Genomic DNA, 12223 nt, shown 5'->3' with positions numbered 1-12223 from the left:
GGGTTTCAGATGTTGCTGTGAACAACTTCGCCCCCTGTAGTGGTGAGACTCAGAGCTGGCGGGCACCTCACTGCTGGAGATGGGACCCACGGCACCCAGCTGTAAGGGAGGGACGTGAGGCAGCCAAATGTCTCTCTGCCTTGGGAAGAAAGACTGTGGACACTGGGCCAGCACGGTGGGGAGGGGACGAGAGGCTGTGTCCGTGAGGTCAGGGGAGGGAGGGCCCTCGTGGCTGGAAAGAAAGGGAGGCTTCCTGGAGGAGGTGACATCCGACCCACCCAAGTATCTATTGCCCCTAAGTTGGGCTGGTCTTGCCCCCTTTCCGAGTGGACTCTGGCACCTGGGGTGAGGGCCAGTGTCTGCCCCCTCTGTGGAGCCCAGTGGGCCCAGGATCACCCAGCATCTTCCTGTCAGATCCTTCTCGCTGCCCCCATCCATCACCCTCAGTCCCGCCTCCAAGCCTTTGCCCAGGAAGCCCCCTCCCCTCCCTTGGCCCAGCCCCTCAAGCTCAGCTCCAGTCCCCACGCCCCTGGAAGCTCCCCAGGGGGAAGATCATGGCTGAGAGCGGTGAGAACTCGTGTCCTGTGGGCAGGCAGGCTGCAGCAGGTGGAGGGCTGTGGCGCGTGTTTTCAAGACTGGAGTGGGGAGTGGGCGGGGCACTGCCGGGGCGCACGTCGCTTGTTAGGATTAAAGCCTGGAATGACCGCCGGGCTCGTCCACTTGAAGAGGACACTGAGGCCAGGGGGAGGGGCAGGCCTGTGCCTCATGCCCACCTGGGTGCTCTTGTGCCCCCCTGGGTCCCCGACTGGAGTACGGGCGCTCAGCCACCCCCCACGAACTCCTCAGGAATCAGCACCAATAAAAAAATACACTTTACTGTGGACTTTGGGGTCTGCAGGGGCAGTGCAGCAGGTGCGCGGGGAACGGAGCATGCAGAGTGCCAACCGGGTGCACGGGTTATGGCGAAGCGGCCCCTCTGCTGGGCACCCGGCCCCTGGTCTCCTCCGACTGCCCCTGGGAGCCCCAGGACGCTCAGGGCACTGCTGGGTCCCCGTCGATCCCAGAAACCTCTGGTTGAGTAAATGGAGAAGGAAGGGCAACCCGCTGGACGAGCAGGCGTCCGGGGCTCTGGCCGCTCACCGCCAGTCGGGGCCCAACACCGTGAGCTGGGAGGCGGGGTGGGCAGGAGCCGCTGGCGCAGCTCAGCCGGAAGCGGCAGCGCGAGGAAGGAGGGCGTGGGAGGCCCTGAGCTCCTCAGCAGTTTTGTCTCTCTTCATTAAACATCCAAGGAACAGCGAGTTCACGGACGTGTTTTCTTCTCCGTCTTCCTGAACCACCCAGAATGGAGAAGCGGAGACCTGCTGCGAGGTTTCTGGGGAGTCCCCGGCACTTGGGGAGCAGAGAAAGTTGGAGGGAAGAGGCATGAAGGTGCCAGGTCCCAGGCTAGAGCAAGGGACAGACAGCAGCAAAGCCAGTGGCCAGGGCTTGTCTGGGACGGGGCAGGTGTGCAGGGGTGTGCAGGCGTGTGCACGTGCAGGGGCAAAGCACTGGCTCTGGAGGCCTGGAGCGCACGCCAGGCACTTGCTTTGGGAGGACACCAAGCAGTAATTGTGTGAAGCGTGGACACGACCGGCCATCCCACTGTCCTTGGGGGTGGCAGGCTGGCTGGGACCCCTGGGTTGTCCCTCCCGGGCTAGAGCAGGATTTGGGTGGCCACATTCCAGTTCGGGCAGCAGGGGCCTGTCCAGCCGCCCACCAGGCTGCATCAACTGCCAGCGGACGGTCTGAGAGGCTGCCATGGCATTTAGGGTGGGCCGAAGACAAGGCAGGGCTCATGCCTGCGGGGCAGCCAGGTGGAGGGTGGCGAGGCCCAGCTGCCTGGGAACCCAGAACCTCGAGGCGGGTGGCAGTGGAGGGCTTTGCCCCTCCATCCCAGGTGCCTATGGAGGCCGGCTCACTTCCAGCAGTGCTCCAGGGAGCTGGGCGGCTGCATCTTGAGCTTCTGCGGGCAGAGCAGCTTGGTAAAGGCCCGGCGGAAGCTGTAGTGGCACAGCGGGTAGAGGACAGGGTTGATGGCCGAGTTGGCCCACAGCAGCCAAAAGGACGTCTCGTACCAGTAGTCGGGGACGCAGGGGCCGTGGCAGGCGGCCCGGATGATCATGAGGAGTGTGTATGGGGCCCAGCAGAGCCCAAAGATGCTCACGATGACGGCCAGCGACTTGGCCACCTTCTTGTCCCGCGAGAGCCTGAAGCGCTGGGCGATGCTCTGGGACACCATCTTCATGCGCTTCTCCAGGGACGCCGAGGATGTGGACGGCTTGGAGCCCCGCTTGAATGAGCGCGGCTGCTCGGCGCCCCTCGAGGAGCTGCCAGAGCTGGAGGTGGGCGAGGCCGCGGCACCTCCACCGCTGCCGCCCCCGAGGGCCGCGTCCCCAGCCTCGGCCCCGGTGCCTGGGGCTGCCTTGCCGCCCCCCACCCCGCACCTGTGCAGCGGCACGGCCTCCCCACACCCCTTCTGCCAGCAATCCCAGCAGCTGGGCGCGGCCGGCGGCGGGGAGGGCCGGGCCTCGTGGGGAAGCTCCGAGGCAGCCGCCTCGCGTGCCCCGTCCAGCCGGACACGGGTGCGTCTCTGGATGTTCAGGTAGATGCTGAGGTTGAAGAAGGTGACGCTGAGGAAGGGCGTGAAGAACTCGAGGGTGGAGGCCGTGATGAGGAAGTACCAGTTGTAGAAGAACTCGGCGTAGCAGTGGCCCTCGGGGATGGAGCTGCCCCCCGACAGGTACTCCCAGCTGAGGATGGCGGGTCCGTAGAGCAGGAAGGCCAGCACCCACACCAGCCCCATCTTCCTCACGGCCCGCCGCGTGTCGCCCTGCTGGGCCCGGTAGGAGACCTGTGGTGGGGCACGCTGGGTCAGGAGGCAAGGGGACTGAGCCCAGGTCGGCCGCTGCCGCTCGCAGCTCCCAGCAGCCTCTGGGCCTCTGTGCACGCCTTCCCCGGCAGTGATGCTTTTCCCTTTTCCTCCCCTCGCCCCATGAATCCCGGGCAGGCTGGGGCCCTGTCACACTCCCCTATGGCCTCGGAACCTCCCCCAGAATCCTAACTTTGTGTCGGGCTGCCTGTCTGCCGTCGCCCCATCAGCTGTGCACTCCCCCGGAGGGCCACGTCACTGTCCGATCTACTGAGCACCTGCCGTGTGCCGGGCTCTCTGCTCGGCACCTTTCGATACCATCTTATTTAATCTTCACAACTGCTCCAGCATGATCCCCACTTTCTTGGTGGCTCAGGCAGGGCAGGGAGGAACACAGGTGGGTCGGCTCAGGGGGCAGAGCTGCCTCGAAACCCATGCTCCCTGCACTCTGTCCCGCTGCCTTCCTGGACTAGGACACACGTGGTCCCCAGCGGAGGGCCCTGGGGTGTCTGATGGAGCCATCAGGGAGGAAATGAGATTGCACTGGAGTGACCTCTGCTTCAGTGCCGCCAGCCCAATGCCCACAGGACACCGACGTGGGGAGTCCAGGCAGCCCAGGGCCCCTAACTCATGGTGGCCACCACGCCCAGGGAAGCTCGTGGAGCCTGTCTTCCCGAGGCACGCACACCTGTGGGGAGGTACCACCAAGGGCCCCTGGCCCAGAGCCTCCCTTAGTTCCAGGGACTTTGGACCTGCTCCAGGGTGGAGGCTGAAGTGACCCCCTTCCTTCAGGTCCACACTGTGCCTCCTGCCTGAACCAGGACCAGTCCTACTGGCAGCAAATGGCTACCGTGTGGGCGGCTGGCCATAGAGTGCCCGATGTGTCAGGTGAGAGGCCAGTGGGGATCAAGCCCATCCAGCACTGCCCACTCAGAAGTGGCCGTAACCCCTGCCGGTGCGTCTCCTGGCTGCTCCTGACCCCCCCCCCCAGGAGTGAACATGAGCACCCACGTCCCAGACTCACGGCTCGGGTGACTGACAGGAAGCGGTCATAGCTGATGAGCACGATATTGAAGACAGAGGAGGTGCACAGCAGGTAGTCCACCACCAGCCACAGCTTGCAGAGGCCCCGGCCAAAGGGCCAGCGGCCAGTCAGCACGTAGGGCACGTACAGTGGGATGCAGAATGCCCCTGTGGGAGAGGAGGGCCGTGGTGGGCCGTGGCTGGGCAGGGGTCAGACAGCCCCCCTCAGCCGAGAGACAGGCAGGACCTAGGGTCACTGGGTGGCCCTTCTGGGGCCAGCAATCCTCCCTCCGCCTCATTCGCAGGCACACTCTTCGCAGGCACACTCTTCGCACTGCACCTGGCCTTCAACCCCGGCCTGCCCCCAGTCCCACTGGGTCCCCTGGACTTGGGGGCAGGAGGAAGATCCAGGTGTGGGGACCGCTGGGAGCGACGAGCCCCAGAGCCTTGGTCTGGTCATTCCTGGGCTTCTGCCCAGCCCTCCCAGTGCCCAGAGGAAGGAAGGAGAATTTCCTCCCTCTCTGGCCCCGCTGGATCCCAAGCTCCTATTCTGGCTCTTCCTCATCAGCCTCAGAAGCCGAGAAAGCCTTCCTCCGGACTCAGAGGGCACTTGACTGCTGCCACGCGGCCGCGGGCGGCTCCCACGGCCAACCCCGCTCTGAGCGTCTGGCAGACGCCTGTCTCAGCCCCAACAGGTGTCTGGTCCTCCGGCCCCCTCCTTGCGCCCCGCCTCACAGCCGGCAGCAGCGCACGGACACGTGAGAGCGCACTCCTCAGAGCCTCTCCACCCAACCCCGCCCGCCTTCCCCATGGCCTACTCCCCCAACGTGGCTCTAAAAATCTCCCCTCCATGTCCCCTCCCCCAAACCTCCCCCCCAGCGCCCTCCCCGTGTCCTGAGTCCTCTGCAGCCTTTGTTTAGATACGGCGCAGGAGCCCGCGCTGCACCGCGGCCCGGCCGCAGCGCCTTGCGCCTGGGCGAGCGCCCACCGGCTAGGACCCCTTCCCCGGGGACATCCTTCCCCAGCCCGAGTCCCGCGGCCGGGGAGGCAAGGAACTTCGCCTGCGCCCACCTCCCCACGAGTCCCGGATGCCCCTCCCCAGGCCGGACCCCTTAGCGGGGCGTGTCCCCGAGGCAAAGGCACCCTAGGTCCGCGTTCCAATCCCCGCTGGCCCGACCCGGTAGGGCGCCCCTGGGCTCGGGCGGGGGCTGGGGGCTTTACCCACGAGGAAGTCGGAGATGGCGAGGTTGAGCAGAAAGAAGTTGTTCTGCGTGCGGAGGCTCGAATCGGCCACGAAGGCGAGCATGACCAGCGCGTTGCCCAGCACCGTGGCCACGATGAGCAGCGCCATGAGCGCCGCCAGCACCGCGGTCCAGGCGGCGGAGAAGCCGCGCGCTCCGCCCGCCGCCGCCGCCGCCGCCGCCTCGCCTGCCAGCGCCCCCGACGCGTTCAGCGGTCCGTCGGGCGGGGAGCGCTCCATGGCCCCGCCGGCTCACGCGGCGCCGGGGCGCAGGGCAGGGCGCGGACCGCCGGCCGGGCAGCCGGGAGGGATCCCGGCCCGGGAGCCTGGTCTCTGCGAGCTCTCGGCCCGGCCGGGCTCCCCGGGGGGTACCCGGCGCATGGTCCGCGGGCGCCGAGACCGCGGCCGGGGCGGGCGGCGCCGAGGGGGCCCGGCCCGGAATCTGAGCCGAATCGGGCCAGCGGCACGACCGCTGCAGCACGAGCGGACCCGGAGCGGAGTTGGAGCCCGAGCCGCTGGCGGAGCGTCCGTGCGTCCCGAGTGCCGAGAGCAGCAGAGTGAGCCCCGGGCCCAGCCCGCGGCCCCACGCGCCCCGCTCAGCGCCCCCGTCATTGGCTGCCGCCCTGGCCCCGCCCCCGCCCCGCCCGGCGCCGGCAGCACCACGGACAGCGCCGCGTGCCCGCCGGGCAGCCGGAGCCCCGGCCCGAGTGTGCACGGCGGCTGGCGGGGAGCCCGGCACAGCGGGCGCCGGAGCTGGGGGCTCGCCTGCGTTCAGCCTGCGCTCGCACACAGGAGCCAGCCTCTGGACCGCGCGGCCTGCCCCGTGCCCTCGGCCCCGGGGACCCCTGGCCGGCCCTCGTCGGGAGCCGGGGCGCCTGTGGGGATCTGGAGTGCGGGTGAGGGGAAACACCTGCGCCCGCGCTCGGGGGAACTTGCCCCACGGGACCCCTCCTCGTTTCACGCTTCGGGCAAGCAGTTCTCGGAAGAAAGGAACGTCCCGAGGAGAAAGGATGGGAGGGGTCTCCGACAGCCGTGCCCGAGCCAGGGGTTCTCTCCGCCCCCCGTATGCGTGGGACTCGACCCTGAATCTGAGTCTCCCCGTGGGCAGGACCCAACGCAGCGTCCAGGGTGACCTGCAAGGAGCAGACAGATGTGGAGTTACATAAGGGAAAATGGGGAACCAGCGGGCCCAGCTGGGAGGGGAGCGTGCCCACCATGGGCTCAGGCGGCCCTAGTTTGAAGGGAGAGCGACCATCGGCTCGGAACCCAGCCACGGGTCCCCCCGGTGGACAGCGCAGTGGGGCGGTCAGTGCTTCAGGGACCGACGAGGTCACTGCGCTCGGGGCGCAGCCGGGGCGGCGCGCTGCGTTAGCGCCTGCGGGAGGGTTTGGGGGCAGGAGAGGCGGGCGGGAGGGAGCGCCCCCTCCGCCCAGGCACAAGCGCTCGGATAGACTGGGTCAAGGGCGAGACACACAGCGAGACAGACAGACACGCCCACATGCAGCCACACAGACTCCCACAGACCAGGGAAACAGCCGCCCAGCGTCAGGCTGGGGACCCACGAACGGCAGTTCGACGCGCACACGTCAGACCCAGACAGCGAGGGAACAGCGCCCGAGGGAGAGGGAAGCAGCGGCGCACATCTGCCGAAGCCTCAAAGAGGAGAGAAAAGTGCGCGTCTGCGTGCGGGGGTGGGGGCTGCAGGGGGACCCCAGGCGCTGGCACACAGGCACCCGCACTTCCAGCAGCTTCGTGATCACGCTGGGACCCACCGCTCCCCCTAGCCTCGAGGTGCTTTAGAAACTTCGGGGAGTGAGGGAGGGGTGCTGGGTTCCCCTACCCCCTCCTCAGGGCTGATTGCAGGGAGGAGACCCCAGCCCCTCACCCCAGCCCCAGGAGATCCACGGTTCTATGGCTTCTCGTGGCTTGTGCTGGGGGAGAGGTGTGGGGCTCCAGCTCCCCCTCCCAGAAGCCCTCTCTCAGTAGCTGGCTGTACCCCTTCCGCCAGCAAACCCTGCTCCTCGTACAGCCTCCCCCAGCTCCCCAACTTGCATGGTGGGCAGGGCTGTGCCAGGACCAGGCACCAGTTGGTGGTTAGATGAGCCAAGGTGGAGAGCTGCTGGAGTCCAGCACGGTGCCGCTGGACCCCATCGCTCCCACCATCCAAGCCTTCCTGCATCTCTGGTGCTGGGTAAGGACTGGCCGTCCTCTGTGCTCGCCAGCAGCTCCCTGCCGCCTGGACCCCGCCAGAGCCTGCTCCTCCACAAGCACCCCCAGGCCGGCTCTGGCCAGTCAGTGCTTCAAGGGGGCACCCGCACCCCATCCCAGGCCTCCGGAGATGGGGCTGGATGGGGAGTGAGGGGGGGCCCTGGCTCTCTCCTCGCTGGCTGGGAGCCCCCTCCCATCCTCAGTTCCTGTCCAGGGTGGAGGGAAGTCTGAGCAGAGGGCAGACCCTTTAAAGTCTCAGTCAAGCTGGGGCCCGGTTGTCCTTGTGGCCTTTAGTGTTCATGAGCTTTCCATGGCAGTCTCTCACCCCACAGCAGCTAGAGCGGGGGATGCAGGGGATGGAGTCAGTTCAGACCCTGGCACTTGGGTGACTTGGGGGAGTTACCAAATTTCTCTGAGTGTGGAGACCTTCCTCTTGAAATGGAGGGCATCAGGAGGAGGGCCACAGCTGGCCCAGAGGTTTGAGGATGGCCATGGCCAAGGGTGGTGAGCGCCCCCTGTTGGCACTTACACGCATGACCTCATCAGCCCCCCACCCCGACCCCGAATTCAGCATACAATGTGGGTAGGACCAGCAGCCCTCACAGAGCCCAGGAAGCTACCTGCCCAAGGTCACACAAGGCCAGAGGCCCCTCTCTTAATGGTTACACTCCTGGCCCAGCCCTGAGATCAAGGCCCCTGACCTTGCAAACATACTAACTCTTGGGGCCTTGACCTTGTCGGGACAGGAGCCTAGAGTCCTCTGGACTGGGCCCAACTTGGCTAAGGCAGTTTGGGGTGAATGAGGCAGGTCCCCATGTGACTGTCCACAGGGCATCTTGCCCTGAGGTCTCTGTCTCAAGGAGTGGGTATTCAGGCCCCAGGATGGCAGGGAATGCCCCAAGACCCTAGGAAAGGCTGGCTGAGCGTTGGGGGACATGGGCCCCTATTCTCAGCTCACCTGGACGCCCCCAAAGAGCGTGGCCTGGGGGCCGAGTTTCTCCATTTGTCAAAACAGCCAACATTTGGGGTTCAAAATGTCCAGTCCCAGAAGAAAGCAATGCCCCAAAAATGTAAGCCCTGGGTTAGTGAAATCAGATCCCCTGCAAACCCCTCACACAGGAGATAGCTCATCCACTGATTGATCAGTTGATTCGTTCATTCAAGATCTGCAGAGGTGACAGCTGAGGAGCGCTGTAGGCTGGAGAGTGGAGGGGCCCCGAGACCCGCTGCAGCGGCGGGGCCTCGCCCACCTTCCTCCTGCCGCATGGAGCAGAGAACCTGCTGCACAGACGTGTGCTGCTCAGAGGCCCCTCCACAGGGAACTTGCAGGCAGGAGGGCCGGTGACCGCCCCAGCTGAGAGCAGCCTCTGCCCAGGCATCTGGTCAGCAGCTGTCGTGTGGGACTCCTCTGTGTGCAGTGTCTGCTCTGGGGCCCCCGGGGGGCGCTGAGACTTTCCCGGGGGGCTCCCCCTTCCTACCTACCTTCTCCCTGCGCACGTGTCAGACCCGCACTGCGGTCTGGACGCTCCTCACCTGCTCCCTTTGTCCTTCACAGGTGTCCCCAGCAACCTCTCAACCTTGGACCCTGTCTCCGCGTCTGCTTCCTGGAGGACCCAAGTTGACACAGGCTGCGTTCCGGTTCTGGAAGGATGGCCAGGGAGTCGAGCCAAGACCTCCAGGAGGCAGCCGGGTGGAGATCTGGAGGGAGCAGCGTTCCAGGCAGAGGGGACCACGGGAGCAAAGGACAAGATGGAGGGGGCGGGGCGCGTGCGTCTGTGGCGGCCGCGGGGGCGGGTCGTGGGGAGGGCAGATGCGATGCCTCACGCCCTGTGCAGACGCTGAGGGAGGCCCAGGAGGGTTTTGAGAGACGGTGAGACAGACCTCCCTGCTTCAGGGCAGAACAGTCTCCAACAGGGTGAAGGCAGAGCCGAGAGGCCGGTGGGGAGGCTGCTGCTAGGCTCCAGGCGAGGACGACGGTGGCAGTGGGGGAGGGGAGACCCGGGCAGATTCTGGGTCGAAGCCGACAGGAGCTGTGTGAGAGAAAGACGGGGTCAGGGCTGACTCCAGGGTTTTGGCTCAAATGCCTCTAGGGTGGCGTGGACACGAATGAGCTGAGGGTCTGTGGGAGGAGCAGGTTGGGGGACAAGGGGGTGCTCAGATTTGAGCGTGTTGAGATAGATGATGGGGCCCATTGGACCTCCTGGGGGAGAGGTCATCAGGCCCCCAGGCCCAGCCCCGGCTCTGGAGTCCGAGGCCTGGCCCAGGAGCAGCCCGCTCACCTCTTCTGGGTCTGGGGCCAGAGGAGCCCTGGGCTGGGGAGATGCAGCTGTGTGTGCCGGCGTCTGAGCAGCAGGACGCTGTCCTGGTCGCCCGTGGTCACGGTCACGGTCATGGGGCAGCGGGCTCCACCTCCAGCTGCCCCACTGAGCTGGGAAACCTCTCCTTCATCGGAGCACCTGTCCTGCGCCGGCGCCCACGGAGCCCTACCCTGCTGCACGGAACGCGGCCCCCTAACGAGAAATAACGAGGGGAGTGGAGCCGCGGTGGCCCGCTGCCGGGCGACTGTCCTGCTCTCGTGGCCAAGGCACATTTGCTGGAGCGCTTGTCAGCATTCTGGGTCTGGTGCCATGACACCTCTTTAGAGGAACCTCTATTTGCCTTCTCTCTTTCTGCAACAGATCACTGGAATATGGGAATGCAGATTTTTCTTTTTTTGTTCCTTGTCTTCTTTTTTTTCTTTTCCTGGTGACATTCTGAGCCAGCTCCGGGTGCATCCTGATGAGCTCAGGGCCCGGGTGTGATCAGCATGTCTCCCAAGGTCACCGCTTTGGAATAAAAGCTGTCTGATTTCCCTGCCTTTAGGGACAAGGCTGAATTGGGCCCATGGCCCAGGTGGCAGGAAGGAGAGAGAGGACAGGAGAACCAGGGATGCAGTTGCTGTGGTTTGGCCTCAAATGACGAAAACCAACTCAAAAAAGCCTAAGGAAAAGGAGTGTTTATTGTTGCCCATGGCTGAAAAGTCCAGGAGGTGGGCTTCAGATACAGCTGCATCCAGGAGCTCAAAGAACAACTTCTCTTTCCACCTGTCTTTTCCCTGTGTCCACCTCATTCCCAGAAGGGAGTGTCCCCCTCAGATCTCTTTCCTGAAGCTCCAGGCTGCTCTCCTATGCTCCTGTCCACTCCCCAGGAGGAAGACAGGGTGACCAACAGCACCCAAAATTAGCCCCATTGGCCTGGCTTGGACAGTCATGGTGGCCAGCTGGGGCAGCTTTGCTTGAGCTTACAGCAATGTGGTCAATGTCACTTGAACCCCACCCTGGGCAGTCGTCCCCTGTGGGCCCAGTGTGCCTGTGCCGCTTCCCCTGGCAGTGCCTTTCTTTGTTGGCAGTGTCCAGGGCGCCCCTGCCTGGTCCTGGGGGGACAGCGGGCCTGGGCACTGAGAGCTTGGTTGGAGGCCCCCAAGATGAAGCTCATGGGTTGGGGGCAGGCGGGGCAGTGGGACTGGGGACTGCGGAGACGGCCTTCTTCCTGGGCATCTGTGTCTTCTGCTGCCTGGCTGCTGTGAGCACAGGGCCCAGCGTGAGAATGAGGGAGAGAGAGTGAGGGACGAGGGGCAGCCCTCCGCACACCAGACACGTCCGACCAGAGGCTGGGCCAGAAGGCTCTGGAGTCCTCCCCAGTGGCAACCTGCAGGAAGGAAGCTGGCAGCCCTCCCTCCTGGCCTGAGCCCCCCTCTCCTGGAGCCAGTGCTGCCAGCTTAGAGGCAAGGTCACCCCCATCCCACAGCCTGCGTCAGTGGCCCTCAGAAAAAAGAGCTCTGGGGCCTTGGTGTCCACGCGGGGGGAGCAGAGAGACTCAGGTGCAGGGACTCAGAGGCTGTATAGAGCACAGTTTGGAGAGCTGACGGGAGGGGGACTTGACCCTGGGTCTGAATTTCCTCACCTATTGCCCTTTCCTCCTAAGGACGGCGCCAGTGGAGATATTAACCAGGAGAAAAGGGGCTCTCGGGAGGGCTCCCTGCAGGAGGTCTGATCTAAGGGCATGCAAACAGCTGCCAGGGAGGTACAGGGGCAACTGGGGTGGGGACCAGAGGTAATAAATGCTCTTCTCTAAGGAAAGAGGCGCCCTCACCCCCAGAAAGTCCCTCTGCATGACTCAGGTGTGGTTCTGGATGTGCCCACTTCCCAGGGTTGGCAGTTAGGTATCGATATTTGCTGAATGAATGAGTGAAACTGCTTGCATCTCTGCAGGTTCTCTCCATGCGCTAAGAATGCATAAGTCAGACTTCCCTGGCAGTCCAGTGGTTAGGACTCCACGCTTCCACTACAGGGGGTGCGGATTCGATCCCTGGTCAGGGAACTAAGATCCCTCATGCTGGGTGGTGCGGCCCCCCCCCCACCCAAAAAAAGCATAAGCCATGGAGAAGCAGGAAAGAAGGGTGAAGGTGGACCTTCGTCCAGGGCGCCTTCTCCAGAGCCCTGGGTGGGGCTAGGTGTCAGCTGGCATGGGGCTTCAGAAGGGCCCTCAAATCCAGCTATGGGGGGCTGGCCCCAGCCTGGGAACCTCCCTTGCATCCCCAAGAGTGTTTGGTGGGGCTTTCCGGGGCTGTGACCCAGCAGTGTCATGTGTCAGCAGGGCTGGGGACCTGAGCCAAGCTCAGACCATGAGTCCCGGCCGGGACTCTCCAGGGCCTGTGGAATAGACCCTGATCAGACCCTGGATAGTAAGCGTCAAACCCCTCGGGGTGGTCGAGCCTGGCCATGGGTGGAGACAGGCTGCTCTGATGAGGGCCCAGCCTTGGGGCTCGTGGAAGTGGGTGAGGGGGGAGTGTGGGCCCGCGTGTG

General features: G+C 64.9%; 1 protein-coding gene across 2 annotated transcripts; it reads right to left on the bottom strand.

Moving 5' to 3' along the window:
- Positions 1-1954: 1954 nt before the first annotated feature.
- Positions 1955-5411, bottom strand: HRH3 (histamine receptor H3; the record flags this gene model as incomplete). 2 transcript variants are annotated; one of them, XM_082644925.1, is made up of 3 exons in its annotated part: positions 1955-2890; positions 3933-4099; positions 5153-5411. In XM_082644925.1, the coding sequence occupies 3 exons, from the start codon at positions 5409-5411 to the stop codon at positions 1955-1957; spliced, it is 1362 nt and encodes a 453-aa protein (XP_082501051.1). The 2 variants fall into 2 exon arrangements, with proteins under 2 accessions (XP_082501051.1, XP_082501052.1); XM_082644926.1 differs by lacking the exon at positions 3933-4099 and having other exon boundaries at positions 5157-5411.
- Between the last annotated feature and the right edge of the window lie 6812 nt (positions 5412-12223).

This window comes from Mesoplodon mirus (assembly GCF_964341445.2).
Source record: "Mesoplodon mirus genome assembly, chromosome: 15".
Lineage (NCBI taxonomy): Eukaryota > Metazoa > Chordata > Mammalia > Artiodactyla > Ziphiidae > Mesoplodon > Mesoplodon mirus.
Note: the sequence above shows the minus strand (reverse complement) of the source record. Positions and strands in the feature narration are given on the sequence as shown.